This window comes from Panthera leo, chromosome E1 (assembly GCF_018350215.1).
Source record: "Panthera leo isolate Ple1 chromosome E1, P.leo_Ple1_pat1.1, whole genome shotgun sequence".
Classification (NCBI taxonomy): Eukaryota; Metazoa; Chordata; class Mammalia; order Carnivora; family Felidae; genus Panthera; species Panthera leo.
In genome coordinates, this window is record NC_056692.1 from 60604247 (window position 1) to 60631905 (window position 27659).

The window sequence follows — 27659 nt, forward strand, 5'->3', positions numbered from 1 at the left end:
AGAGAGAGAGAGAGAGAACCTATGTGCAACAGCAGAGGAGGGGAAGACAGAGGGAGAGAGAATCCCACAGAGAAACCCTTGAAAATACAAGCAGCGAGGAGGAGATGAACACAAAGACCCGGACCCAGAGTTTCCTTGTAGGTCTGGGCCCAGTCAAGGCGCCACGCAGGGCCCTCCTCCGTGCGGGGCTCTCCGCAGTGAGGGAGGAACCCGAATATCTGCTTCTTTTGAATGTTCTAGGACTTTTTAGTGCCTGAAGACAGGAAGCAGCTTCTTTTAGACTTGTTTTTCCCCACTTAAAAAATGTGTATTTCCCAGGTCATTTCATGGTTTCTCGATTGGTTTGTTTTATTCATCTTAAGGATTGGCGTTATGGGTGTTTTCCAAAGCACTGAACGTGTACTTTAGAAAAAGCCTGTATGTCCCTCTTAAGAACACACTGAATGGAGTCATACAGTTGTGATGAGAAAGACATCTGACATAAAGGGGTTTGGGGTGGGGAAGGGTCAGCGGGGGGCGGTGGGGGAGGGGCCCTGTGGCTGCGGGGGAGAGAAGGGGGGAGCCATGTGCCACGGCCAGCCGCCACCTGTCGCCCGCCCCCACTGGCAAGCCCCCTAGTGGTGGAGGCGGGGCTGGTTCCCCACCTCAGGCCTCTATGCCCTCAGCTTGACCCCAGGACTGCCGGCAGGACGGTCCCCCAAAGCTGTTCTTGCTCCTGGTCAAAGACAGGGGTGTGCCCAAGATCAACCTAAGACCCAAAGCGGGGTGTCTCCGAGGCTACAGCAGCCCCTTGTGCACCCGAGGCCGGAAGTACACCCCCAACCCCACCCCACCGGCCCCGATGGGGCAGAGGAGGGAGAGGTCCTCTGAGGTCGAATGTTTTGGAACTTGAGATTTTTCCCATCTTTGACCACAGAGTCGGGGAGCCAAGAGAGCTGCGGGGGCCCAGGTGGAGAAGAGCCTGCGGCTGGGGTGGGGAGCCAGAGAATCGACCTGGGGCCACCCTCTGCCCGGGCAGGGAGCTGGCCCCTGGGCCGTAGGGCCGAGCAGGTGTCCTGGGCCAGCAGACAGGGACGGGGGCCTGCGCCTGTCTGCCACCTCTGCGAGGTTCACGGGCTTCTGTCAACCAGATGGGTGTGGGATACGCGGGGCTCCGTTGCTGGGGGGTGAGTTTCGGTGCCGGTGGCCTCAGACCCCTGGGGGCTTCAAGTACAGGGGACTGTGCCGTCGGCGCCAGGCTAACACGATGGCCACCAGGATGACGAGGGCGACACTGACACCGGTGACCACGAGCACCACCTGGAACTGGCGTTCGGCCCCCCCCGGGCAAGGCATCTGCGGGCCTGTGGGAGCAGTCGGGGTCGTCACTTATTCTCCCGCCAGGAGTGCACCCTCAAGGGGGACACCACCCCTGTAGGCAGGAGGTGGCATGGGTGCCAGGCTCAGAGGGCGGGGACAGCCCGGGGGACCCGAGGGGGCTCCCCGGGCGCAGGTAAGAACACTTACCGCAGGAAGAGGTGAGGGGTAGGACTCCTGTCTGGTTCAGGTCCCGGGCCTCTGCGCCTGATGCTGCCCCCCCAGCCCCAAGTATCAGATGAGTCCAGGAGTGGCCGGCCGGGCTGGGGGCACCGTTCCCAGCCCCCTCACCGCCCCTGTCCCCAGAGCTCAGGTGGCTGTGATTGGATCCGAGCCGGCTAGTGGTGCGGTGCCCTGCGAACTTTGAGCAACGTGAGGAAAAGGAGTGGAACAGGGTTGGGGGGGCAGGGGCGGTGTTGGGAAGGGGGTGGTGGGAGAGGAGGGTCTGGTCTGGCTGGAGAAGCGGAGGGATCGGGGGCCCCACCTGCTCCCTGGACAGGGCAGCCCCCCACACCGAGCCCCCTTCAGGATCAGGTGCCCAGTGCCTTTGGGGGCAGGGGCTTGTGTTGTTTCACTTTGTTTTTTTTTTTGTTTTTTTTTTTAATTTTTTTTTTTTTTTCAACGTTTATTTTATTTTTGGGACAGAGAGAGACAGAGCATGAACGGGGGAGGGACAGAGAGAGAGGGAGACACAGAATCGGAAACAGGCTCCAGGCTCCGAGCCATCAGCCCAGAGCCCGACGCGGGGCTCGAACTCACGGACCGTGAGATCGTGACCTGGCTGAAGTCGGACGCTTAACCGCCTGCGCCACCCAGGTGCCCCGTTTCACTTTGTTTTGTTGGAACCTTGGCCTGCCCTTCCTGGGCCGCCCCCTCCCCCCCCCCCCCCCCCCCCCCGGGAGAGAGCCACTCCTCCCCTGAACTGCCCTCCCAAACAGGAGCACAGCCCTCCTGAAGGGGAGCACAGCCCTCCCAAACAGGAGCACAGCTCACCTAAAACGTTCAGCGTGGTGACTTTAATATTCCTCTGCAGACCTTTGAGATGCCACTTGTAACACCCAGCCTGGGCATCGCTCGCCTTCGGAATCACCAGCTGTGCCACACCTCCGCATACCTGCAGCTGCCACTCACCCCGGCAGAAGCAGCCTGGGGGCGTCACCCTGAAGAGGGGCTGGGAATCCTCCCCAAGGGCAATCAGGTAGACGGTGACACCCAAGAAGGGGTTGGAGATGTTGCAGGACATCACGACCCGCTCACCCCTCGACACGGAAACCACGCCTTCGGTGCAGGAGGGGTTGTCCCAGTCTGTGAGCAGGGGACAGGTCACACGTGGGTCACGGCTGGGCCTCAGGACGTTCCTGACCACCCTCCCTGGGGCTGGTGGGGGGCAGTCAGTGACAGGACAGGGCCCCTGGGGACACGGGAGCCCTGCTGGGGGCGGAGGACACATCGAAGAGGAGAGAATCAATACGCGGGTCTCAAGTGGGAAAACAAGACAGAGACGAAAACGAGGGGAGGGCCATGTGGGTGCTGAGTCACCTGGCCTGAGGCCTGGCGGGCAGATTCGGGGGGAGGGGGAGGCAGGTGTCACTGCTCTGCCGACTCACCTGAGTGTTGGGAAGTGGTGGCCCTGTGCAAGTCTGCCGCCGTGTCCCCTGGGGCCCGCCTCGGAGTCCCCAGCTCCTGGGCCAGGAGCGCGCAGTCGGCACACTCCTCTCCACAAGGAAGGTCCCCAGCTCCTGCGGGACACCCGCCCAGCCATGTTGGACCCCCAGCTGCCCCACCCCTGCCGGCGGTGCAACCAGCCCACAATCTGGGGAAGGCTGAGTCCCGGAATGAACTCACTCGTCGCCGGCCTCACCCTGCAATCTGGGTGAACTCTGACCCCGGGGGGCCCTAAGTGCCAGCACAGGGCGATGAGCCAGGCCCCCCTTCCCGCCACGCCAGTTCCCTCTAGGGACCGGACACAGATGGACAGACAGCAGACGGTGACGCGCCGTTAACCGAGTACAACACGGCGTGGCGGGTGCCCCGTGTGGGCGTGTGCCCGGGGCCTCGGGTGCCCACAAGAGAGAGGGTGTGTGAGGTGGAAGTTCGTGCGAGGCAGGCACATTTGGGGCCAGTGGGGTCCTCACAGGCCACAGTCACAGAGGTGTACCTCGTGAGGGCAGCTAGGCCAAGGGAGAGGATGAGGGAGCCAGCAGGAAACCCCCCGTGTCCCAGCGGGGGCTAGTGGGGCCTCCACAAGTGTGTCCATGGCGGGAACCCGACTGGAAAACCCCTGCTGTCCCTTCAGTCGTCAGAGTGCTTGCCCCAGAAGGGTTTGAAAATGATTTCTCTCCATCTTTACAAAACCACCAAAGGGCTGCATAGACACACGCCTGTGATAAACATTCGAACAACTGGAAAGGGCCCCCCCCCCCCCCCCCCGACAGAGAGGCTGCTGGGTTGGGGGGGAGCCCAGGCCGGGAGCCCAGGTTGCAGGAATAATCACCATGCCCACATGGGGGCTGACTCGAGGACCGTCAGGGGAACAGGGGGCGGCCGGGGACTCTGTTTCACGGGTGTGGGATGTGCCTGGGGCCCGGCATCTTTGACGAGCCCCTTCCGGTGATTTCGCCGCACAGCCCTGACCTGGGGCCGTGGGGTGGGACTCGCTGGGAGGTCCCGCAGGACCCACGGCTCGGAGTCTGCAGGGCCGCCCGTGTCCCGAGAGTCTGCATTTCTAACGAGCTCCCAGGTGGTAACGGAGCTGCTGGCCCAAGGGGGGATCGGGGACCAGAGCTGGGACAGAAAATCCTCACCCCGCTGTCCCTCCTCCGGCCATAGCACTTGTCGCTGACTGAGCAGGGCGCTCTTTCCCTGGAAACTGGACGGGCTCTCGGACATCTGCCCAGTGCTCTGACGGTCGTCACTGGGCGCTGGGGCGGGCAACCACTGTGTGCTGTCCGTGGAGGCGGGGGAGGGCTTGGCTCGTCCCATTACGGCCCAGGGGCGCTCGCCTCGGGGGTAGGTCACCACCTGGGCCTGACGGAGATCTGCTGCCCCTGCCCCTGCCAGGCCCCCCAGAAGACGGGATCCTGAGACTTACTTCCATCCTGAGCACTCAGGGCGGTGGCCGGGAGGATGGGCCAGAGCATCCTGGTAACCAGGAGGAGGAAGGTCAAGGACAGCATGGCAGGCAGCACAGGGAGGCAGGGAACCTCATTGGTTCTTGGGACACTCCCTAGAGGAAGGAAAGACACGGGGTCACAGGTCTCTCGGGCTGCAGCCTGGCCAGGGACAGACAGGGGTCCCGAGCTCCTTCGGGACCCACTGTGCCCCGATGCCAGAGCCCCTGCCTGAATCTTCTCCACGCAGCCTGCCTTTCTCTGTACCCTTATCACACACGCAGTGCTGGCCACGGTCACACATGCGAGCAACACGGACAAGCCAGGAGGGAAGTCACCGGGAGACAGCCCTGCTGTCACCGTCATAATTATAACAAAATGTGCAAACCTGCCCAATCGTGTCCCTGCGGAAACGGGTGATGTCTCGGAAAGTCTGCTACCGCGCTGGGATCGGACGCCGTCCCGAGACCGCTTCCGACGCCCCTGCCCCCCTCCCACCCTTGTGCTTTCTGTGGCTGGGTGCGGCCGCTTCCTTTTGGGAGCCCCTCAGGGGGAGTGCTCTTGTCAACAAGGGCCCAAGGAACCCTCCTGTGGGACCGGCACATCCCCATTGGTACGCGGGGCTCACATGTCCCATCATGCCGGTGCCCACGGTGGACACTCCTGGCCTCCATCAAATGTGACCTTTTTCCTGATCAGTTTAAACTGTTTAAAAGTACTTATTTAAAGGTTTTATTTTTGAGTAATCTCTACACCCGACGTGGGGCTCGAACTCACAACCCCAAGATCAAGTGTCACACGGTCCACTGGCCGAGCCAGCCGTGTGCCCCCAGTTAAAAGTATGTTAAGGGGCACGTGGGTGGCTCAGTCGGTTGAGCGTCCGACTTTGGCTCAGGTCGTGACCTCACGGCTCCCCGCGTGGGGCTCACTGCTGTCAGTGCAGAGCCCGCTTCAGACCCCCGGTCTCTCTCTCTGCCCCTCTGCCGCTTGTGTTCTCTCTCTCAAAAATGAAAAAACGTTAAAAAAAAAAAAAAAGTATTTTAACATCGCTTGCCAGAGTATTTGTTGACCTTTTGATCAAAAAAAATAGACTTTCTGATTTGTCTTTGAGCGGTTTTAGGGTTACAGAGAAATGGGCAGAACACGCAGAGTTCACGTGTTAGTGTCACGTGTACTTTTTACAACCAGTGAGCCAAATACTGTCTCGCACTTTGCGAACTTCAGGGCTCACTCATGTGCTGAGTATAAGGTGGGTCACCCATCGTCATGACCTGTACAGAGCTGTCTCTTGGGGGGGGGGACCCTGTCACTGGTGTGCCCGTGGGCCCAGGGCTGGCCCGAGCTGGCTTTTCCTCCACAGAGGCAGACAAGGAGAAACAGACAGAGGGCCAGGTTGATGGACGGATGCTCCTTCTCTCTCCATCCACACAGGGTTCTGGGGTCCCGGCCGTGGAGGCTGCTTTCAGGAAACAGGCTTGAGGGACGGGATACAGAAAAGACCACAGCAACCACACCGTTGAATTCAGACCTGCCCGCCAGGCGACCCGCCCCGAAATATCCCCAGGCCCCAACTGACCAATGGACTAGGCACAGTTACCAAAAGAGAGAGAATTCCATATGTCACCATACCTCCTCACCTTCCGCCTTTATTTATTTATTTATTTATTGAGAGAGGAAGGGAGGGAGAGAGAGAGAGAGAAAGAGAGAGACAGAGAGAGAGAGAGGGAGAGAGAGAGAGGGAGAGAGAGAGAGAGAGAGAGAGAATTCCAAGCAGGCTCCTCGCTGAGTGCAGGGCACAGAGCCGGACTCAGGGCTCAATCTCACAACCACAAGATCATGACCAGACTGGAAATCAAGAGTTGGACGCTTAACCGACTAAGCCACCAGGTGCCCCTCACCTTCCCCCTTTACAAGCAGTCCCTTCCCACTGCCTGGCGGCAGACGGCCTCTCCTCTGCGGTCCTGCTCTGACCGCTGCTCCCCTGCGGTGTGTGCAGGAAACTTCCATCTCCTTTGTTCTGCCTCGGGTGAATTCTTCCCCCCCCTTCCCGAACAGCCACCCGCTTCCAGCTGATGTCGCCCCACATTTGGGGGCCCATACGGGGAGACTTTGTGCCCCCCACATTTGGGGGAACCTTGCATGAGGAGACTTTGCCGGTCCAGGACTCTCCCTGGATTTTCTCTCGGGACTTTCCCTGGTGGATGGACTCTAGGTCCTTGGGGAACTGACCACCTGTGGCCGAGGCTACCCCTTGATGAGGATCCGAACCCCCAGAGGAACCAACCGGACCCTCCCCCACCTTGCCTGAAAGGGAGAAGTGTTTCCTTTTGCCCTTTGGAGGGACCTCTGCCTTCCTCTCCTCGTTCTTTTAGGCCTTTGGCAGCCTGATCCTAAGACGGCCCAGACAACCGAAGGCCTCGGGGCAGGGGGGGAGGGGGCCCCAAGTGGTCTGAAGGTCTGAGGGCGAACAAGCCGACCTGCCCGGGCCCACGAGGGCAAAGGGCCGCTTCCTCTGCTTTCTCACTCTGTCCACGGGTCTGTTCCCAAAGTCCAGCACAATTGGCAGCTTGCCCAGGGAGAACCCACGCGCGTCACGGACTCCGTGGGAACTCTTTGCTGACGCTCTCAGCCGCCACCTGGACCTGTGCGCACGCCTGTTCCCAGGTCTCTGAGTGGTGCGTCCTCCCCTCGTTTTCCCAACCGGTTCCGGCCGAACGGTGCCCGGGCCTCCCCGTTGCCGGGAGACGCCCCGACAGGCAGTGGTGTACCCTCTGCTGTGCCCCCTTCCGAGGTGGGGTGCCTCCAGCAGACTCGCTCACCTCGTATAGGTCCCGTGCTTTCCCAGGTCAGCAGATGCCTTGACCGAAATCACAAGTTGGGGCTCCATTCCCTTTGGCGGGACCCCCCTTTGGAACAGGCAGCCAGTCTTTCCCGCCGCGGGACCCCCTCTCTTTCTTCGGACTCACCCTCGGGCCGTGTTCTTAAAAACGGGAACACATTTGACCCCAACGTCTGGGGAAAAAACATCTCCTCGTTTTGCTTCCTGGCCTGAGTACAAACTCCCAGATGAAGAGGTGTGGCCCCTCCACGGAGCTCTTTCTTATAATGCTATTTTCCAGCTTGTCCTCCTTTGCCAGAACTCCTCCAAATGGGTGGAAGTCCCATACATGCCTTCACGGCACTGTCCCCAAACTCCGACCTCCACAAAAACTGTGGAATGGGTCTTGCTCGCCTTCTTGGCCCCAAATCAGCTCCTCCTCCCACCCTCCCTGTCAAGGGGTGAAGACCACCCCCTTCAGACTTCCCCACCGGTGCCCCAGGCAAAAACTGACAAGGGGGAGCAAACAGATTGACTTTTAAGTGGACCCAGGTGGAACTCAGTTCAGTATTGAAACTAATGTTGTTGGTTTAATTAAGATAGAGCATGTCTTTAGAGCTATCAGCATTAAATATGAAACTTTTATTCTACCAAGGTTTACTTGGGTCAAGTACGTCTATGCTATCTCCATCACAATTTGTCAGCAAAAAGATGACTGAAAATGATGGTTAATTTTATCTGTCTCAAAGTTTTCGTGGGTAATTGTGTTTTTTTGTTTGTTTTTGTTTTTTTGTTTTTAATTTTTTTTTTTCAACATTTTTTATTTATTTTTGGGACAGAGAGAGACAGAGCATGAACGGGGGAGGGGCAGAGAGAGAGGGAGACACAGAATCGGAAACAGGCTCCAGGCTCCGAGCCATCAGCCCAGAGCCTGACGCGGGGCTCGAACTCACGGACCGCGAGATCGTGACCTGGCTGAAGTCGGACGCTTAACCGACTGCGCCACCCAGGCGCCCCTTGTTTTTAATTTTTTTTAATGCTTATTTATTTTTGAGAGAGAGAGAGAGAGCATGAGCATGAGCAGGGGAGGGGCAAAGAGAGAGGGAGACACAGAATCTGAAGCAGGCTCCAGGCTCTGAGCTGTCAGCACAGAGCCCGACATGGGGCTCGAACCCACGAACTGCGAGATCATGACCTGAGCCAAAGTCAGACACTCAACAGACTGAGTGACCCAGGTGCCCCCATGGGTAACTGTTAAGATAACTTTCAAAGTCTTTGGCAATCTGAACATTTTCAAGTTTTGTTTGGATGCTAAATTGGATTGAATTCATTGGACATCTAGGTCTTTTCCAAATAGGATAAAGTGCAAAAGCATTGATTACTGAACATAAGATTTATCTGCTTTTGACTTCTTATTGCAAAGAAACTAAGGATATTTGGGTCTGTTGGAAAACATGCTTTGTGCTTAAATGTATCCATAAATTTGTCATCTGAAGAATTCTGGTATAACAGTTCACAACTGGTTGCTATTTAGTTTTCACTGGAGACTAAGGTTTCTAAGAGTGCAGAATTCTGCTAAATGTAATTAAGACTCACGGAAACAAGGGAAACAACTCTGTATGTAGGAAAGTAGGAGCCATGTAAGAAAGATCTAAGGAATGGAAATACATTTTTGTTGAAGGAAAAAGGTAGTTTTGTCCTAAATGAGACTGGTTGTTTGGAGGGAAACGTCTTGGGACAAAATCTGAATATGGAAGAAAGTTGTAGAAGGTTCATGAAGGGAAATCCTTGGAAAGGAATTTTATGTGTGGTCAGGATGGACTAAGGTTGAAATGAATGGATTTTAAAACTCTGTTGCTATTCTGCTTTCTGGTGAAAAGACCAAGTTTCCTTGGATTGTTGGTCTGTTCTTGATAACAAAATGCAAACAACATTGTTTTCTCTTTATCTGCCCGGAAAACCAAAGTTTCTAGTTTTGTCTTTATCAGGTCTTTGCTGGTCTGTAATCCTATTTAGCCTTGTTTGGCATTTTACGTTCTGGTAGAAGGTCATCACTTGATATTCTGATTATTGAAATGTTACGTGTCACAGAAATAACTGACTTTTCTCATGAGTTACATCATAATGAACCTCATATCAGATGGTTAACAATGTCCATTTCTGAGTGTTGTCTTTTACGGCTGTTGTTCTGATGCTCTTACAAAACACATTTCGTCTTCTAGGAGATTCATAAAAAGGGCTTTTGACAAACACAGGTAGTCAATATCTTTCACGAAACTTGAACGGGGTTAAGAGTTTCCAGAACTAAAAAGCTGCATTCAAATGGAATAAGAATTAGAAATATGGGACTAAATGAGCTGAAGAAGATGATTATGGTTTTCTGACCCTTACGGGAAACATTGCTGGTTCTCTAATGTTTGTTCTTCTAGATTAAAGAAACTTTCTCCTAAGATACTTATGACTTACAGAAATGTGATAAAGTATTCATTTGTGAACAGACTGAGGCATTTAACTTTTCTGTCTACCTGAACCCTCTGAAACTCAGAAACTCTCAGTGGGCATTCTTTCTTCCTTGGCACTTATAATCTCTGCAGAGGTTTGATAAGATTCTGGTCTCCTTGTAACAGGACACCACTGGGAACACTGGTTATTTTACCAAGGCTTTGACTGGAACGTCATATTTGAGAGTGACATTCATAGACTCACATATGACCAAAGAGCTCTAAGGAACTAAGGTGGACTTTATGAAACATGGAGCCATCAAGCCCCTTGGAAATGTTGGCCAGATACCTGCTGACAGAGTTCCCAGCAGCCTTGCCAGGTGAGCAAAGAAGGTCACTCCTGGAAGGTGCAGGAACCTCAGGACACTTTGGGGACCTCGTGGAGAGGAATCTGCCCAAATCTTCAGGGATTGCAGGCAGGTCTGATGGCAAGTATTTGGCTTGGCTTCTGGCCTGGAGAGGCTACTAAGAGTTCAATCCAGACTCCTTATGAAAGGTTCCAGCAAAGCAGATTTTAAGAGATCTATACGATCAATCCCTATTCTTGCTGAGCTTATGTAAATGATTAGACCAAGTTTGTTAAAACTGGACTTGTTTTTCTGACGAATTCGTCTCCCGCAGGACAGAAAGCCACTCAGGCCGTCCGGACCGGGCCCCATCAGGCTCTCCTGACCACTCCGTCAGCGGTAACATTCCACGGCTTCTCCCCACGGGCCCATCTTCCCAGAATCGAGACGGCCTTGGCCCCAGACGAGGAGGAGCTCCTGCCAGGTCCAGCCCGGAGCTGGGTGGAGATCTCTGCCTCTTCACACCTGAGCCTCGAGGCCCATGAATCTGGCCCACTGCCAATCCTCATTCCCTGGCAATCAGTCATCCTGTGATATTATCTTAGAAAACTCCCTGAATGCTTTCCTCTCGAAACTCTCACGACTTCTCCCTCCCAATTCCAAGGCTTCATTCTCGACCTTTTCTTCAGGGTGACCTCTCTGAATTTTACTTGGTCAGAAATCAGAACTTACCTGGAGCCACTCTCCCCTTGATGTCCTGCTCTCACAAGACAATCCTCACCCCTTCTGGGACCGGGTAACACCAGGATGGTTTTCCTGGAAACAAATCTGTTCGTGGCTTCTTTCCTTCTCAGGACTCCTAATTACCGGTCCCCCTCTCGTCAGTCTCTTTGTTAAACTGGTCTCTTCTAGAATCCAGCAATTCCATATACGAACGAAAGTTCAACGGGCCACACCATCGGAGGGTCCCCTCCCCCACATCCCACGGGCCTGGCCGCCTAACCGCCTATCAGCACATCATATAATACCACGATCTGGTCTATAACTGCGCCGACCCCTGGCGCGGAGACAAGCGTAGGTGGGGACATCTCTCTGCCCCTTGCTCAGCAGGAAGGAGCTGCTGAGGATGCGACGGCCACCCGTGTGCAAAGATCTGTCACTGCCGATGTGTCTGGAGGGAATGTGGAGGTCGCTTTCAGGAAAGAGCCTTGAGGGGTGGGATGCAGAAAGGGCCGTGGCGACTGCCTGGCTGAATTCGGACCTGCCTGCCAGGCGACCCCCCCGAAACATCCACAGGCCCTAACTGACCGACGGGCTACTTACAGCCAGACACAGTTACTGAAAGAGGGAGAATCCCGTGTGTCACCACGCCTCTTCACCCTCCCCTTTTAAAAGCGGCCCCCTCCCACCGCCTGGCGCCTGGCGGCAGACAGCCTCACCTCTGCAGTCCTGCCCTGCCTGCCGCTCCCCTGCGGCGTATTCACTAAACCTCCATCTCCTTTGTTCCGCCTCCGGTGAGTTCTTTCCACCCGCTTCCGCCGACCCACCTTTGGGGACCCCCATCCGACACCCCGTTCAGACACCGCACTGGGGTGGGTCGCGTCGAGTGTGATGTGTCGGCAACAACAAAGCCCCCTGCCCTTAAGTCCCGGCGCTCTGGTCTTCGGTGAGCAGGAGCCCGTGCCAAGCCCAGAGCGGCCTCTGTGAGGACACGGACCCCGAGTCTCCTGGACGGAGGGTTTTGGCTAATGTGCTGTAGGGGCCTGGCGTCTTATGAATGTTCTAGTAGCCATGTTCCTAAGTTTCACGAATTAGAGGCAACCGCTCGACACCCAACGGGCAGTGTCCCGTCCGTGGGCGGGCATCGGTTTAACGTAACAGCATTCAGGGCCCAGAACTGCCTGTGGTCCTCGCACACTGTTCTCACCACCGGTGCAGGCCGTGCCAGAAGGCTCACACCCGGCTCTGACCTGGACCTTGACCCTGATCTGCACCTTCAGCCCCACGTTCCGCGTCCCCTTCCCCAGCCCCCGGGCATCGCTCCCTGGCTCTTTGATGCACTGTTTTGCCCCTCTGCGCATCCCTCACATGTAGAGAAGCTTTATTTCAGTGCTTTCTGACGGTTCAACAGGCTACAGTTTCTGGTGGCTGGGCCCCAGCCCCGGGACAGTAGGGGTGTGGCTCCCCGGGAGCCGGGTCCTGCAGGCCTCACCAGGAGAGGTCCCTTTCCAGGCGGCCTGGGTGCGGGCTGGTGCTGCCTCTCTGGCTACCTGCGTGTGATTTTTCCAAACTTATTTCCAGTTTAACTTTCGTGGCAAGAAGGGCTTCTCTTCAAGTCATTACACACACACCACGTTCGCAACACAAGAGCAAGCGGCAGAGAGAAGGTGAGGAAGAAAGAACCCCTGAAAGACTCGCCCCGGGAGGAGCCGTGGTGTCTCCGAGCCCATCATCCGCGTGTGCTCTCGTGCGTGTACGAGCACACACGCACGACTTCGCGTAGGCGGAATCCTGTTAGAGGAGATCCTTCCTCATAGACGGCTCCTGCCCCGGCCCTCCCTCCCCGACCCCCCTCTCACTGTGGGGACCGGGTGAATGGCGGCCCCCAAAAGTCACGTCTGCCCACAACCTGTGAACGTGACCTTGTTTGGATATAGGGTCTCTGCAGACCTAATTACGTAGGATGAGAGCGCACTGGAGTCGGGTGAGCTCTGAATCCAGTATGATTCGTGTCCTCAGAAGATGAGGAAAATCTGGACAGAGACAGAGACGCGCAGGGAGAACACAGCAGGACGACGGGGGCAGAGACGAGTGCAGCCGCTGGCCCGGGAACTCCCGGGCCACCAGAAGCTGGAAGAGACCAGGAAGGATCCTCGACTGGAGCCCAGGAGGGAGTGTGGGTTTTGGGTTTCCGATCTCCAGCACTGTGAGAAAATAAACTTGTGTTGTCTTGAACCCCCAGTTTGTAGTCCTTTGTTACTGATGAGGGAAACGAAGGCAAGAGGAAGGGAGCCAGAATTAAATCTCCTTACGGCCACCGATCCCGGAGACACAGAAGCTCGAGGCTGGCCTGTGCCTTAACGTTCATGTTTCATTAAACACTAACAGTAACCTTAACAGTAGCCCCGCAAGGTCCCGAAAGCCTTGCTCCAAATTCTTGGAGGACAGACGCTGTCCCTACCCACCCCCCCACCCCCCCGCCCCGATTAAAAAGTGTAGAATCAGTCACTCCTCACAACCCAATGCAGCTCTTTCTGTCCACGGGTCCTGTCCCCGTGCTTCAGTAAAACCACCTTTTTGCACCAAAAATGTCTCAAGAATTCTTTCTTAGCCGTTCGCTCTCGAACCCCAAACTTCCACGCTTCATAATTTCACCATCACGGTCACCCCAGGCACTCCCACCGTCCCCTGCCCCGAGCCCGCAGCCGCACGCGCCCTGCTTTCTCCCGACCCCGACAATCCTGCACAAACCAGGGTGCGGGGGGAGCGTGTGGGGTCATGTCCATTACTCTGCATCTGGGTCTCACCCAGCAGGGCCCTTTGGGGAGGCCTCGGCTCACGCTCCCCCAGGCCCCCGCCCTGGATTTCAGGGCTCTGTGAGGCACACCCCCCGCCCCACCCCCGCTGGGGCCCCTGCTGCCGGGACCTCCCCAGCCCGGCTCCCCTCTGGGTTTCCGTGGTGCCACCACCTTAGCAAACTCTGCCCATCTTCCTCGGGGTCTTCTCTTTATGCGTTTGCAAGACTTGTGTTTTAAGGAAACAAACTATCATCTGTGAGGCAAAGGTGTTCCTGCTCGATTACTTCTCCCTTGGTTATTTCTGGAATAACAGGATGCCACGCGTTTATGTCATTCTGTCCTTTCCTTGAAAGCTTCAAGGTTTCATTTAAAAAGTGTTGTCTGGGGGCGCCTGGGTGGCTCAGTCAGTTAAGCGTCTGATTTCGGCTCAGGTCATGATCTCACGGTTCGTGGGTTCGAGCCCCGCATCGGGCTCTGTGCTGGCAGCTCGGAGCCTGGAGCCTGCTTCGGATTCTGTGTCTCCCTCTCTCTCTGCCTCTTCCCTATTCAAGCTCTCGCTCTCAAAAATAAATAAACGTTAAAAAAAATTTTTTTTAAGTGTTATGTGTTTGAAGTGTCCTCTTACAGAGGCCTCCCAGGTGGGGGGATCCATGGATGGCCAAACTGGACCGACTTCCACGTTTGAATCATGAATCATCTCAAAGCCGTTTTGCAAGTGACACGTGACTGGGTCCAACTCTGCTTTCTTGCAGGACAGTGGGCTGTGCCCGAGGCGTCCATTGAGGGGCACACCCGTCTCCTCCATCCAGCATCTGCCCTCGGGCCACGACACTACCAACCCACAAGTTTCCGGGTGCTTTGTCAGCTGATGTCACGCTGGAAGGCGGTTTCTGTCCTGCTCTCTCTGTATTTTTCCTTACGGGTCTGTCCCCCACAAGTCCATTAGCATAACGTGATCAGCTGTCTTCTTGGAACTGGAATTTGTTGTGGGTGCATAAGGGTGGCCGTCCCAAACCTGCCCGAATCTGCTCTGCGTAACGTGACAGACGTGGAGATTTCACCGCTGGAAACTATCCAGGGGCGGCCCTTTTTTGGTTTTGCTGTCCGTCAGCAATCGTGGTGATCAGGCTTGAACAGCTCATTACCATCACATGTTGCTTGTGTGAATGGAAGGTTTTAGAAAGAGGCGTCGAAACTTCGCATGCTGGGGCTTTTTCCAGGCACCTCAGATAAGATCTGCGAAAGTTTTCCCCGAGTATTTTTTTTTTTTTAACGTTTATTTACTTTTGGGAGAGAGAAAGAGACAGAGTGTGAGCGGGGGAGGGGCAGAGAGGGAGACACAGAATGGGAAGCGGGAAGCAGGCTCCAGGCTCTGAGCTGTCAGCACAGAGCCCACTCGGGGCTCCATGATCCGTGAGATCAGGACCTGAGCTGACAACTTTACCGCCTGAGCCCCCCAGGCGGCCCTCTAGTAATTTTACAAAATAACTTTTCTTGAATTGCAGAACACAAATTTTCCTTCTTTTTCCTTCCCCTCCACCCGACATGGATTTTCTTAAATTAGGAGACACAAAATGGTGCCCAATGGCCCACAGGTGTGCTTGCTGGTCCCAGTGGTCTGTCCGGGTCCCCTAGCCAGAGCCCTCTGTGTCTCCCGAGGGAGACCTCTGCCTGGGCCCTGTCTGATCCCTGACACCAGGCTGCGCCACAGGGAGCCAGCAGGAGAGTCACCCCTGTTGTGTGTCCTGTGGCCCAAGCTTGCAGGAAGCCTCAGGCCCCCAGGGTTTCCATCTTTAACTACAGTCCGTGGGGACTGAGCTTCCCTCCCAGTGGCCTCCAGACGATCCCCTGGCCTCAGGGGACACCACGTTTGCCTCTCGGCCATCGGTGGACCCACACGGCTCTCTGCTGCCACTGGCTGACCTCAGCATGGACTTTAGTGCCCACCCTTCCCTGGTGCTCCTTGTGGGTCGGGGTCCCTGTCTTGGGGGTGGGAGGCGGCAGGCCGTGCTCTCCTCTGGCTGCAGGTGAGAGGACGCACTCCAGGGGAGGACAGCTCCTTGATCCCGGCTCCGACCCCGCAGGGATAAGTGAAGGCGCACCCGAGCTAGCGGGCAGGTGTCCTGAACGCAGTGTGGACGATTCACACGGAACCAGTCCCAGAACACGGAAGCCAGCGCCACGTTTTGGTGGCTGAGCAAGCAGCAGGGTCTCCCGTTGGTGGCCTGGTGGTCACCCGATGTCCGGAGCACAGACATGGCGCTGAGCCCTCTGTCCAGACGTGCATTTGCGTCCACCACGCTCCTCAAGCGTGACTGCAGCACTTAGCAGGGAAGGCGGGAGGTGCCCAAGGGTCTGCAGTAGCCGGGAGGAGACCCTTCCCCTCGAAACCTTCCTCACCACACGTCTTCCTGACTCTTGTCGGGGTTTATCCTTCCCAATACGTTTACAGTCACGTTTCGAGTTGTAAGAAAACTCCCTGGGATGCTGACTGAGAATAAGTAAATAACTTCTTTCACAATCCTGCACCTTCCAGGGCCTCCCTCTACGCAGAACCAGGGTCACCCAGCCCGGCTAAGCCGCCGCCTCCGCGGGGTCTGCTGTGATGTCACCCCGGCACCCCGTGACACCCCCACACCCACGCACATGCACACGCAGGCCCACACGGGCACACACACCCCCTCTGCGGTTCCCTCAGGTCCTCGGACGTGCTCGGCACACAGGAGGTGCTCAGTCCCCGTGGGCCTGAGCGGCCTGCCCCCGGCCTCCCTTCTGGTCCTCGCTTGGACCAGGTGGCGTGGAGAGGGGGTCACCTCAACAAAGGTGTGTTCGTGTAAAACGTGCTGCCTGCCACACTGGACTTTGGAAGGGAGTGGGCATGTTGACAAGCAAAAGGAAAGTGAAAGGCAGGCGGCCGTCCCGGTCACATGAGCCAGCTGGGGTGGGGGGTGGTGACCTTCTGCCCCCAGGGCACGGCCTCCTGGGGACATGGGGTGCAGTCCCCGCCTGGCCACCCTGGGAAGCACTGAGGGAAGCCCACCAGCCAGGGCCGACCCCGCCAGCCTCTGCCGTTTTTAATGCACCTCGTACTCTCAAATCCTAACAATCACTTTACATTGACTAATTTTAAAATCTTATCTATTTTAGCCTCACCTTGAGAAACACACATCATCATTAGGTGTGCTATTTACACATGTGTTTTCTAATCACAATTAACCGGTTACAAGACAAGCCAGGAAGCATCACGGATTCCCTACCAGCACCTGGCGTCCTCTGTTGTGTCCTCCGGGGAGGCTGGAGCTTGTGCCCCCAGAGGGCAAGGCTCCCAGGTGGGCACTGGCTGGGGCTCCAGGCTTCTCTTCCTGGGGCCCAGCCCCCGCTCCTGTGACCTGTGACCCCTCCCCCAGGCTCCGAGGGCCCTCCCTCACCCGCAGTCACCTCTTAGCCACTCTTCACACTCTCCTTTTGCTGGGAGAGGTCCTGACTCCCCATGAAATCCCCTGGTTCCAGGCAGGGGAGAAGGGGACACTTGAGCCGCACCCCTTTTCACCTCCAAACTGTGCCCACCTTGACTGGTGTCATGTCCTCTGTCACAACCCCTGTGGCGCTGGGTGGCAGTGTCTGAGCCAGCCCAGATGTCGCTGTGACAGTCTGTGGGTCAACACATGAGACAGACCAGGCCCCTCCTGGTGAAGAAGAAGGCACAGTGCCTGCTTCGCTCCCAAGGCCTTTGTCCCTGAGCTGGTGCTGGACTTGAGCTGGGGCAGTCTCATCTGCTACTGAGGCAGGCAGGGGATCATCTAGGCGGTGACTGTCCTGAGCAGTCCCCTCAATGACCCCCCGATCCCCACCCCCAGTGACACTCAGAGCCAGGTTTCTACCTGGGAGTACGTTGGAGCCACCAGAGGGTCAAAAATAATCATCAGTACCCAGGCCTGCCCTACGGGTCCTGGGTTATTGGTCTAAGAGGGCTTGGGCCTGGGAGCAGAGCCGAGGGGCTGGGGGAGACCAGTTGGGCATGGCTGGGCTGTGGGTGGTCTGCGTGCTCTGGGCTGAGAACAGCTGCTTAGGGCACCTCCAATCCCTGGCGGGAAAGAGCGTGGACCGGAAGAGGTGGCGGCTTCCCGCTAGGCCGGGGCTACGTGTCAGCGAGTGTCGTTCAGAACGAGAGGGCCTGTCCTCCCCGCTCCCACCCCCATCCAGGCCAGGTGCCTGGAGGGTCAGGGTCCTTCAGTGGTGCAGAGCGATCCCTCGAGTGGCTGCAGAGCTCTGCTGGGCCCTGACACCAGGGGACAGAGCCGGGGGATCAGGAGCCCTCCAGCTTTGGGGCAGACCTCCAGGACCATGGACAAGTCTTAATATACTCGAACTAAATCTGAAAAACACAGACACAAACTTCCACCTTATAGGAGCACAGGAAAACCTGCCAGAAAAGAGCCGGACTAGGGACGCCTGGCTGGCTCAGTTGGTAGAGCTGCAACTATTATACTCAGGGGCGTGAGTTCAAGCCCCATGTTGGGTGTGGAGCCGATTTAAAAAAAAGAAAAGAGGGGCGCCTGGGTGGCTCAGTCGGTTACGTGTCCGACTTCGGCTCAGGTCATGATCTCGCGATCTGTGAGTTCGAGCCCCGCGTCGGGCTCTGTGCTGACAGCTCAGAGCCTGGAGCCTGTTTCAGATTCTGTGTCTCCCTCTCTCTCTGACCCTCCCCCGTTCATGCTGTGTCTCTCTATGTCTCAAAAATAAATAAACGTTAAAAAACATTTTTTTAAAAGAAAAGAAAAGAAAAAAAGAGCTGGACCGGAGGAGGGGGAAGCTTCCATTGTTCTCTTGCACATCCTGCCACCCTGAACCTTCTGGGGTCCCACAGCTGTCCTGGGCCCCACCTGACTTTTTCTACTGATCATTGCCCCTTCCTTTTGGACCTGGGCATAGATCTGAGCCAGGCTCAAGGCACGGATGCCAACGCTGAACCTCAGGCTTATCTGTGAGGACAGTGCCCGTCTCGGCTGCCTACCCTCAGAACAGTCCAGCGGTCAGAGGGCAGGGCAGGGAGCCGGGTCTGGCAGGCAGGGGTCCCCCTCGCCGTTCATTGCACCGCTGAACCCCTCCTGGCACTCCTGCTCCGGGGAATCCCGTCGTTACTGGGAGGTCAGGGGTCATCTGAGTGCAGTTTGGATGTGCTTCTGGGGACTTTGCACTTCAGGCCACGATCACAGCGGGCTGCCCTCTGGGCACAGAGCCAAAGGCAGCAGAGGCCCCACAGAATGCTGTTGCTTTTTGTTTTTTTATGTTTATTTATTTTTTGTTTATTTTTGGGACAGACAGAGAGAGACAGAGCATGAACGGGGGAGGGGCAGAGAGAGAGGGAGACACAGAATCGGAAACAGGCTCCAGGCTCCGAGCCATCAGCCCAGAGCCTGACGCGGGGCTCGAACTCACGGACCGCGAGATCGTGACCTGGCTGAAGTCGGACGCTTAACCGACTGCGCCACCCAGGCGCCCCTATTTTTTGAAAGAGAGAGAAAGAGAGCACCAGCTGGGAGGGGCAGAGAGAGAGAGGAAGACAGAGGATGCAAAGCGGGCTCTGTGCTGACAGCAGAGAGCCAGAAGGGGGGCTTGAACTCATGAACTGCAAGATCGTGACCTGAGCTGAAGTCGGACGCTTAACCTACTGAACAATGCCATTTCTAACTCCTGCCCCCTGGTATGCTGGCTCTGCCCGTTTGTCCACTCGTGTGAGGAGCGGAGCCCAGGCCTGGCCATCTCTGGACAGCAGCCCTTACCCAGAGCGAGAGCGGCACCCCGGCCAGCAAAACTCGCCACTGGGGAGGTCATCTGGGCCTCCAGGCCTCAGTGACCGGGTCCTGGAGGCCCCCGAGGGCAGCCGCAGTCCCTGGGCCGAGCTCCTCCTACCCAGTGGTGGCTGTGCCCTCTTCCTCCGGCCCCGGACGGACCCAACCCCCGGTGGCCGTTGTGCATTTGGTGCAAGAGCAGCCAGGCCCGGGTTTCGTGGCATCGGTGGTGCCGCCCCGTGCGCAGCAACGTTCGGTCGTTCCGGGGAATTTACCCAGAGAAACTTCTCCCTGGTGAGACAGGCAGCTCTCTGGGCTTGCCAGGCACAATACGGACCCCCCGTCACACTTGAATCTCGGATACGCAACCCCCCATTTTGGAGTATGTGTTCCATGCAATATTTGGGACGTGCTTACACGTAAAAAAGGACTCATTTTCTGAAATCAAATGTGGCAGCCCCACTCGCTCTGCCTGAGCCCTCTCACCTGCCACCACCGTGGCGAAAGACAGAAAACCGGAGAGAGAGGGTGACAGGGAAGGAGACTGGGAAGGAGACAGGGAAGGAGGCGGACGCTTGGCGTGGTGCAGGGAGACTGGGTGTGGGGCCCGGGACCGACAGACGTAGCCTCACGGCGGCACCTACGTACTGACACAGGAGTCACAGCACCGGTGTCCACGGGGCCCCTTCCAGGAATGATTCACAGGCTCGAGAGCTATCCGCACCTAGGAGTCACTGACGCGATTCGGGAAATGCCTGCTTCTGTCAGCGCTGTCAGCAACTTGTCCCCCTTTGGGAAGAGGGGAACTGGGAGCCGGGTCTGTTGGCGGGCCGGGTGCACGGGGGTCCCCCGCTCCCGCAGCGCCTAATAGCGGCTGCTGCCGCTTTCTCCCCTGCTGCGGGGGTGCAGTGACCCCCGCACGGACTTAGGTGTCTGTGCACAATGCTGACCTGGCCAGCCTTTCACCAACACTGCAAGGGAGGTGACTAAGCACCTGGGGAGACGGGGGGGGGGGGGGGGGGGGGGGGGGGAGCCTCCCCCCCCCCGCAGCCAGAGCTTGGGGGGGAGGGAGCGCCCGGGGCCAGGTGCTTCTGCCGGCATCATGGTCCTTGCAGCCGTGGCCGGGAGGGGTCCCCAGCCGGGCAGTAAAGTCCTGCAAGCCCGGGGGCTAGGCTGGCAAACACTTCCCACCTCCCCTCTGCTTGTCTGTCTCCCGCCGGGCTCACAAGACACCTGTGCCAAGAAGCCTCGTCCCCACCACCACCCCAGTGAGACACCGCCCTGACTGCAGGGGCCAGAAGCACGTGTGCCCCCAACCCACTCTATCACTGTCCCCAGGGTCCCCAGGGTCCCCAGGGACAGGAGGGCCTCTCAGGGGCTCTGGGTCCTCTAGCCACAGGTCTGGAAAGTGGTTTTCAGCTGCAGGTTATTAACCAGCAGGGGGTGAGGCACCGCACAGAGCTTGCCGCTGTGGCCAAACCACACGTGCGTGCGGGGGGTGGGCTTGCAGAGGGACCGCTAGAAAACTCACCCCGGGGAACAGGCTCATCTCTGGGCTTCTGGAGCACATCGCCTCTTGGGCAAGGAAGTCTTAGGCGGTGGCTCTTTTCTGCTTTACTGCTGTGTGCGCGAACGTGTGTGGGTGTCATGGGCGCGTGAGCCCATGAGCGTGAGTGCACACACGTGTAAGTGTGAGTCTGGGGGAGCACGAGTGCCGCCCTGCCGGGCCTGGGCGTGAATGGGGCAGGGGGAGGAGGATGTTCTGTCCCGAGTCAGTGGACACCCGCGACCGGACTCCCTGCCCCCTCAAAAGCTGAGCCCGGGGGTGCCCCGCAGGGAGGCGGTCCCACGGTGACCTGTAGCCCCCCTCCTCTCTCCCCCTGTGCCGCACCCTTTGCCCCCGGCCGCCTGGCCCACAGACTCTGGCGGGACGCTCGGGGCCACCTGTCTGTGGGTGAGGGTCCCGGCACCCCGCGCTCCCGGATCCCCAACCCCCAGTGTGTCCATCCCAACGCGTATCCCGTACCCTCCACCGCGGAAGTGCACCCTGCGTCCTCGGCCCCGGCTCTCCGAGCCCTTACCTGCACCCCGGCTCCCTGCACAGGCTGCCGCTCCTGTGCGCACCGAGCCAGAGGAGAGTCGGCCGCCCGGCCGCTGAGGGCGAGGGCGGAGCCGGCGGGGGTGGGGAGGAGGCTGCCCGAATGGGGCTCCAGGATCCACACCCAGGGCCTAGAAAGGGAAAGAAACGCCTAATTAGGGGAAGTCACTGTGGAGCCGGGAACTGCCCCAAATTCACAGAAAGTGTTTACGACCTGCTTGGTGGTCATTTATTCTACCTTTATTAGAAAGCACTTCACTAGCCGGTCATTCTAAAGAAAACAGGAAACCGGCAGGAAGCCTCTTCCAGGAAAGCGAATCCTGAAGTTCCAGGAAAGCGAATCCTGAAGTTCTCTGCGCTCAAGCTCAAGTCTGGTCACCGCTCCTTGGAGCTGGTGGGTCCATCCCCTGCACAGATCAGGGACCCCACAAGTCCTCAGCGGGGCGCACATGCACACACGCACACGCACGCACACGCACAGGCACCTGTGTTCGCTGAGAATCCACAGGAGCTCATTAAGCCTGCAAGTCGGCTCAGATGCAAGTTGGTCCGTCGGGGCTGGGGTTGCAGGCAGGGGCAGGGGTAGGAGCGAGCAGGGGCAGGGGCACCGGGCAGCTCAGTGGTTGAGCGTCCCACTGCAGCTCGGGTCATGATCTCACAGTTTGTGGGTTCGAGCCCTGCGTCGCGCTCTGTGCTGACAGCTTGGAGCCTGGAGCCTGCTTCCCATTCTGTGTCCCCCTCTCTTTCTGCCCCTCCCCTGCTCGCTCTCTATCTCTCTCTCACAAATAAACATAAAAAAAATTAAATTAAAAAAAACCTGCACACAAATGTTCATAGCAGCATTATTCATACCAGCCAAGAGGTAAAAAATCCAAATCCAAATGTGCATCAGCTGATGACTGGATAAACAGCGTGGTGTATCCACAATGGAATATTATTCAGCCATAAAAAAAGAACAAAGATGGGGCGCCTGGGTGGCTCAGTCGGTTAAGCTTCCGACTTCAGCTCAGGTCATGATCTCGCGGTTCGTGAGTTCGAGCCCCGCGTCGGGCTCTGTGCTGACAGCTCAGAGCCTGGAGCCTGCTTCGGATTCTGCGTCTCCCTCTCTCTCTGCCCCTTCCCTGCTCATGCTCTGTCTCCCTCTGTCTCTCAAAAATGAATAAACATTAAAAAAAAATTATAAAAAAAGAAAATAAGTAAACACTTTTAAAAAAAGAGCAGTGAGCGGGAGCAGCGGCCACCCTCTATTAGCCCTTGAGCAGAAGGAGGCCCTCCTCCCGGGTCTGCCCACTGAGGGTCTGGCAGTGCTGGGGACACACAGCCGGGGCCTGCGTGAGCCATGCCCACAGAGAGGCGGAGCCCCACAGACAAGCTTCGGAAGCAGGGGCTACTCGCTTCTCACGTACAAATGGCTTCGGTGGTTATAGAAATCACTGTGGTAAAAGTCTCCCCTTAACTCTTGGAAAATGGGAACAAGGAGGCACGTGTGAGGGTTGCCGTGATGTCAAGCGGCACAGGTGTTAGCTTGCCCTTCTGCTCTAGGGGACTCTGTTCTGTCTTGGACTTTGGCCCGCGGCCGCCGCACCAGCTTTCCAAGGCTGGCCGGCCGGCGCCCGGCTCCAGTCAATACAGACCCAGCGGCGGTCGCTGGCCCCTCGCCCGCGCCCGCCCGGCGGCTCCCTGCCCCTGTGCGGATCCGGCTGCGGCCGGTCCCCGTCCTGTGAGCTCACACCTGGGGCGGGCACGCGCTCCAAAGGAGGGACTCTGCCTGGTGGGCGGGAGGGCTCAGAGCTGGGCATCCGCGCAGGAAGACCGCACGAAGGTCAGGGTAACATGCACCCCTCCGTGGAGGGGTTCAGAGGCCACGGGCTCCGGCACCCACCCAAAGGCCGGTGAAGCACCTGGGACCTAAACTCCTCCTGCCCCCTCCTCTGTGCCCGGCCCACCGCCTCCCATGCACTGCCCCCGGGCCTGGAGGCGGGGCTTGTCCCGAGGCCACCGGGTCCCAAGCCACCCTTCCCTCCCCTCACATCCAGCCCGCCCCCCGGGTCCCTGGGCTCAGCAGGGGCTCCTGGGCGGGGGCTTGTGGCCAACGAGTCCCTGGGGCATGGGACTGTGCGGAGGGGAGGGGAGGAGGGTTCCACTCCATGAGGGGCCCGAGCGTCAGCTGGGGGCTGACAGTCTCTTGTCCCCATGCGATGGGGAGTCTGATGTAAACGTGCACCCTGGTGACACACGTATGTATCTTGAAAATCAGTGAGTTTGTTCCGGAAGTCGTACAGAAGCCTCACAAAACCGCTCAGACGTGCGGTGGAGGGAGCCGGTGTATCTCTTGGCGACTCCTGCTTTGTCCCCGGAGGTGATGCCCACGGACACGTCCTCCTCGCTGTCTGGAGGCCTTCCGTGTGTACAGACACTCACACGTATCCGATGGGCGTCTGCTTCCCAGTTCTGTACAATCCTGGGATCCCGCCTGCGAAGGGCGCTCGGCCCCTTCCTTCTCCCCTTTCTCCTCCCCTGCCCCAACCCCCCCGTGTCTCCGAATCACGCTTCTGCTGCGCTACGGGGTGTGTGCGGCTTCATTTCCTTTGGGTTCCTGGAATTTCTGGTTTCAGTTCTGATTTCCTACCGAGCCGAGCACGCTGCCACGGCTTGCTCCGAGACCCTCGCTGGGCTGGCTCTGTCTGCTCCCAGCTGGCGACCTCACTCCAGCTTCCGTCTCCACTCTCGGGGCTCACCCCTCCCTGAACCTTGTTGCGGTTTGGTGCAGGCTCCACTGATCGATGGCCGTGAACGCCTCGCGTGTCCTCGAGAGGCACGTGGATTCCCTGACAGTGCCCCTCACGCCAAGGCGGTCAGCGGGGAAGCGTCACCTCTTAGGTGCTTGCCGATTTGGACCGGCTTGAGCCGCCCGTCGTTGAGAGCGGTGGGCCGGAATCCCGCCCTGTGACGGGGCCTGTCCATTTCCCTGCAGGTCTAGCAATCTTGAGTCGTACGTCGGGAAGCCATGTTATTAGATGCCTTCAGATCTTAACCTGATATTCTTCCTGGCAAGTTGAGCCTTTCACTGGCGACCCTTTTCACCCTGATCATCGATTTACTTCAGAGTCTGTTTTGTCTGATATCAGTGCAGCAACACCAACTCTCTTTGGTTAGACTATCCCTGGTCTTCTCCGGACTTTTCCTTTCAGCCACTGTGTGTCCACAGGCTTTAGACGCGTCTCTTGTACGCAGACGGAGTCCCCGCTTGTATCCGCGCTGCCTCTCCGCCAGCGTGCCCGGCTGCTCTCTCTCCCAGCGCCGCGGCTCTTTGCATCAGCCCTTTCTTTTTTCCTTACCCGAGGTTGTTGCTTGCTTCTTTGTTGTTTTCTTGTTCTCCTTGGTAGAATTTAATCCAATTCTAATGTATCTTTTTTAGAAAATGTTAAAGTTTTAAGATGTAAGACTATGGGGCGCCTGGGTGGCTCAGTCGGTTAAGCATCCGACACTTGGTTTCGGCTCAGGTCATGAGCTCACGGATCGTGGGTTTGAGCCCCGCACGGGGCCCTGGGCGCTGACAGCTTGGAGCCTGCTTGGGATTCTCTTTCTCCCTCTGTCTCTGCCCCGCCCCTGCTCATGCTCTGTCTGTCTCTCAAAAAATAAATAAACTTTAAAAAATTTTTAAAAATAAAATGTAAGACTAAGTGTAAATTTTTTTTAAATTTTTTTAATGTTTATTTATTTTTGAGGCAGAAAGAGACAGAGAACTCACGAACTCACGAACTGTGAGATCATGACCCGAGCCGAAGTCGGACGCTTAACCGACTGAGCCACCCAGGCGCCCCAAGACTAATTGTAAATTTTTTTTTAATGTTTATTTTTGAGAGACAGAGAGAAAGGGAGAGCGTGCGTGCGTGCACACGCATGTGAGCGGGAGGGGCAGAGACAGGATCCGAAGTGGGCTCAGCACTGACAGCAGAGAGCCCCATGCGGGGCTCCAACTTACCAACCGTGAGATCATGACCTGAGCCAAAGCTGGATGCATAACGGACTGAGCTCCCCAGGTGTGCCTAATTGTAAATTCTTGACTCACCTATTTCTGCTTCTAGTGGAATCCACGACTCAGCATGTTGTCCTTCCGGAATCTGTTCCTGAAACTTCTGGTTATTTTTGTCCCGAGCATGGGATTTTATTGTTCTTGCAGCTTCATTTTAGATTTACATTTTTAAAAAAGTTTGCTTATCGGGGCGCCTGGGTGATGACAGGCCACCCCACTTGTGCTCGAGTGCTCTCTCTGCCCCTCCCCCAGTCTCTCTCAAAATAAGTAAACTTAAAAAAATGACCTCATGGGTTCTGATTGAGGTTATAAAAAAAAAGTTTATTTGGGGGCGAGAGGGGCAGAGAGAGAGGGAAAGAGAATCCCAAGCAGCCTCCATGCTGTTGGCACAGAGCCCGACGTGGGGTTGGATCTCCCGAACCTGAGCTGAAATCAAGAGTCGATGTTCAAGCAGTGAGCCACCCAGGCGACCCCAGAAAGAATCACATTTTAAGTACTGATCCTTCCAGGTGAAGACCAAGATACACTTTTCTCTTTATCTCAGTGCTCATTTATTTTCTCCACAGCATTACATAATTTGTAGAAGTGGTTCACATTTCTTACTAAATTTAGAAGTATTAGTGTTGCTGATTTGGAAATGCGTGCGCTCACCGCAGGACGCGGCCGCCTCACACGTCTGTTTGGCGACAGTGCCCAGAGACTCCTCCTCCCGCGGTCCTCCCGCGAGCCCCTCAGATGCTGCCACGGCCCACGGCGGCACATGGAACGAGGGCTGCGGGTGTTCGGGGGCCCCAGCAGCGGCCACGGGTCTGTACGGGAGACCCTGCAGGGCCTCGCCGTCCAGTTCTGGCCACGGCCGGCCTATTGCAGGCACCCCCTCCAGCGGCCGCTGGGCCACAGTCTGCGGACCAGGGACGAGATCCTTAATGCCCATGCCCTTTCCCCCCCGGGAAGGACCCGGCCGGAACAGAGTCAGGGTGGAGGCTGTGCCTGTTCCCGGAGGAGAAGGGCAGGCTCGCCAGTGTGGGCCTGCCACCCTCAGTGATTTTAGGAATTAAAACTCTCTTTCCCCCTAGTAACGACGAGGTGTTTGTTGTAGAACGTTTACCAAGCGTAAAAAAGCCCCAGATCACCTGTGTTGCTGCCCCTAGAGGGAACCTTCTAGTGCTTACGGGTGTAGTGACTTCTCGCCAAGGGTGGAGGCAACAGGGTTGGTGGGCTCTGTCTTCCCTGTGCCCTGAGTGAGTTCCCGGGCCGTTTTGTGAGATGCCCACCAGCGGCTCTGACCATCAGATGCCCTGCAAGGACCCCCCACCCCCGGTTCCACACCACCCCCCCCCCCCCACTCTGTGGCCTCCCCCCGCTGTGGGAAGATCCGGTCAACCCTGCTGTTCTCAGGGCACAAAGGACCGTGGTTCCATAGCCTGTCCAGCTACTGCCCCTGCTCGGCCTCCAGCTGGTCCCCAAATAGCGAGATGCCTCTTGTTCCAGTCCCTCTGAGCTAAGCGTGGGCATCTGGGCCCAGCTGGGCATGCAGGAGTGAGCACTCGCCCGTCACTCCCGGTGTGACAAGTGGGTTGGGGGACTGCAGGGGGCAGGTGCAGTCCCCTGGGGAAGGCAGGAGTGCGAGTCTGGCCCAGGGTGGCCCGTCCCTGAGCCAGCCTGGCCTCCCCCCTCGCCCTGGCAGGAGGATGGGGGCACTGGGCTGAACCCTGCTGCCAGACCCCGGGAGAGCCCTCAGCCGGCCCGGCCAGGGTGCAGGCGCTGTGGAGAGGGGCGATCAGACCTGCCCCTCAGAACTCTCACCCTGCAAGACTGCGGCCTCTTTGGCAGCGTAACGTCCCTTCTGATGTCCTCAGTATTTGTTGTTTCCTCTCACTGCCCTGTTCCAACAGCCCGGATCCTCCCCGGCTCAGTTGTTTACTTGGCTTGTGGAAGGTGGGGTGGGGCAGGCTTGTGGAGGGTGGAGCAGGGGCACCCCCGGGAGACTAGCCTTAACCCCAACCCCAACCCGGGTTGTCGGGCTGGACCAGCCTGTGGGATTAGATCGTGCGGGGATTTCCAAGCCTGCCGCCGGCCCCTGAGTCGGGCCGAGTGCCCCAGACCTATACCCCGTCTTCTCCCTTTGGCTCCCTGCCCCCAA

General features: G+C 57.4%; 1 protein-coding gene across 1 annotated transcript; it reads right to left on the minus strand.

The window, feature by feature from the left end:
- Nucleotides 1–11: 11 nt before the first annotated feature.
- On the minus strand, nucleotides 12–21739 carry SECTM1 (secreted and transmembrane 1). Its single transcript, XM_042916804.1, has 7 exons — nucleotides 21719–21739; nucleotides 21464–21611; nucleotides 4448–4582; nucleotides 2964–3095; nucleotides 2350–2661; nucleotides 1507–1569; nucleotides 12–1343 (listed from the first exon to the last, which is right to left on the minus strand). The coding sequence occupies exons 3-7, from the start codon at nucleotides 4530–4532 to the stop codon at nucleotides 1189–1191; spliced, it is 747 nt and encodes a 248-aa protein (XP_042772738.1). The 5' UTR covers nucleotides 4533–4582; nucleotides 21464–21611; nucleotides 21719–21739; the 3' UTR covers nucleotides 12–1188.
- Between the last annotated feature and the right edge of the window lie 5920 nt (nucleotides 21740–27659).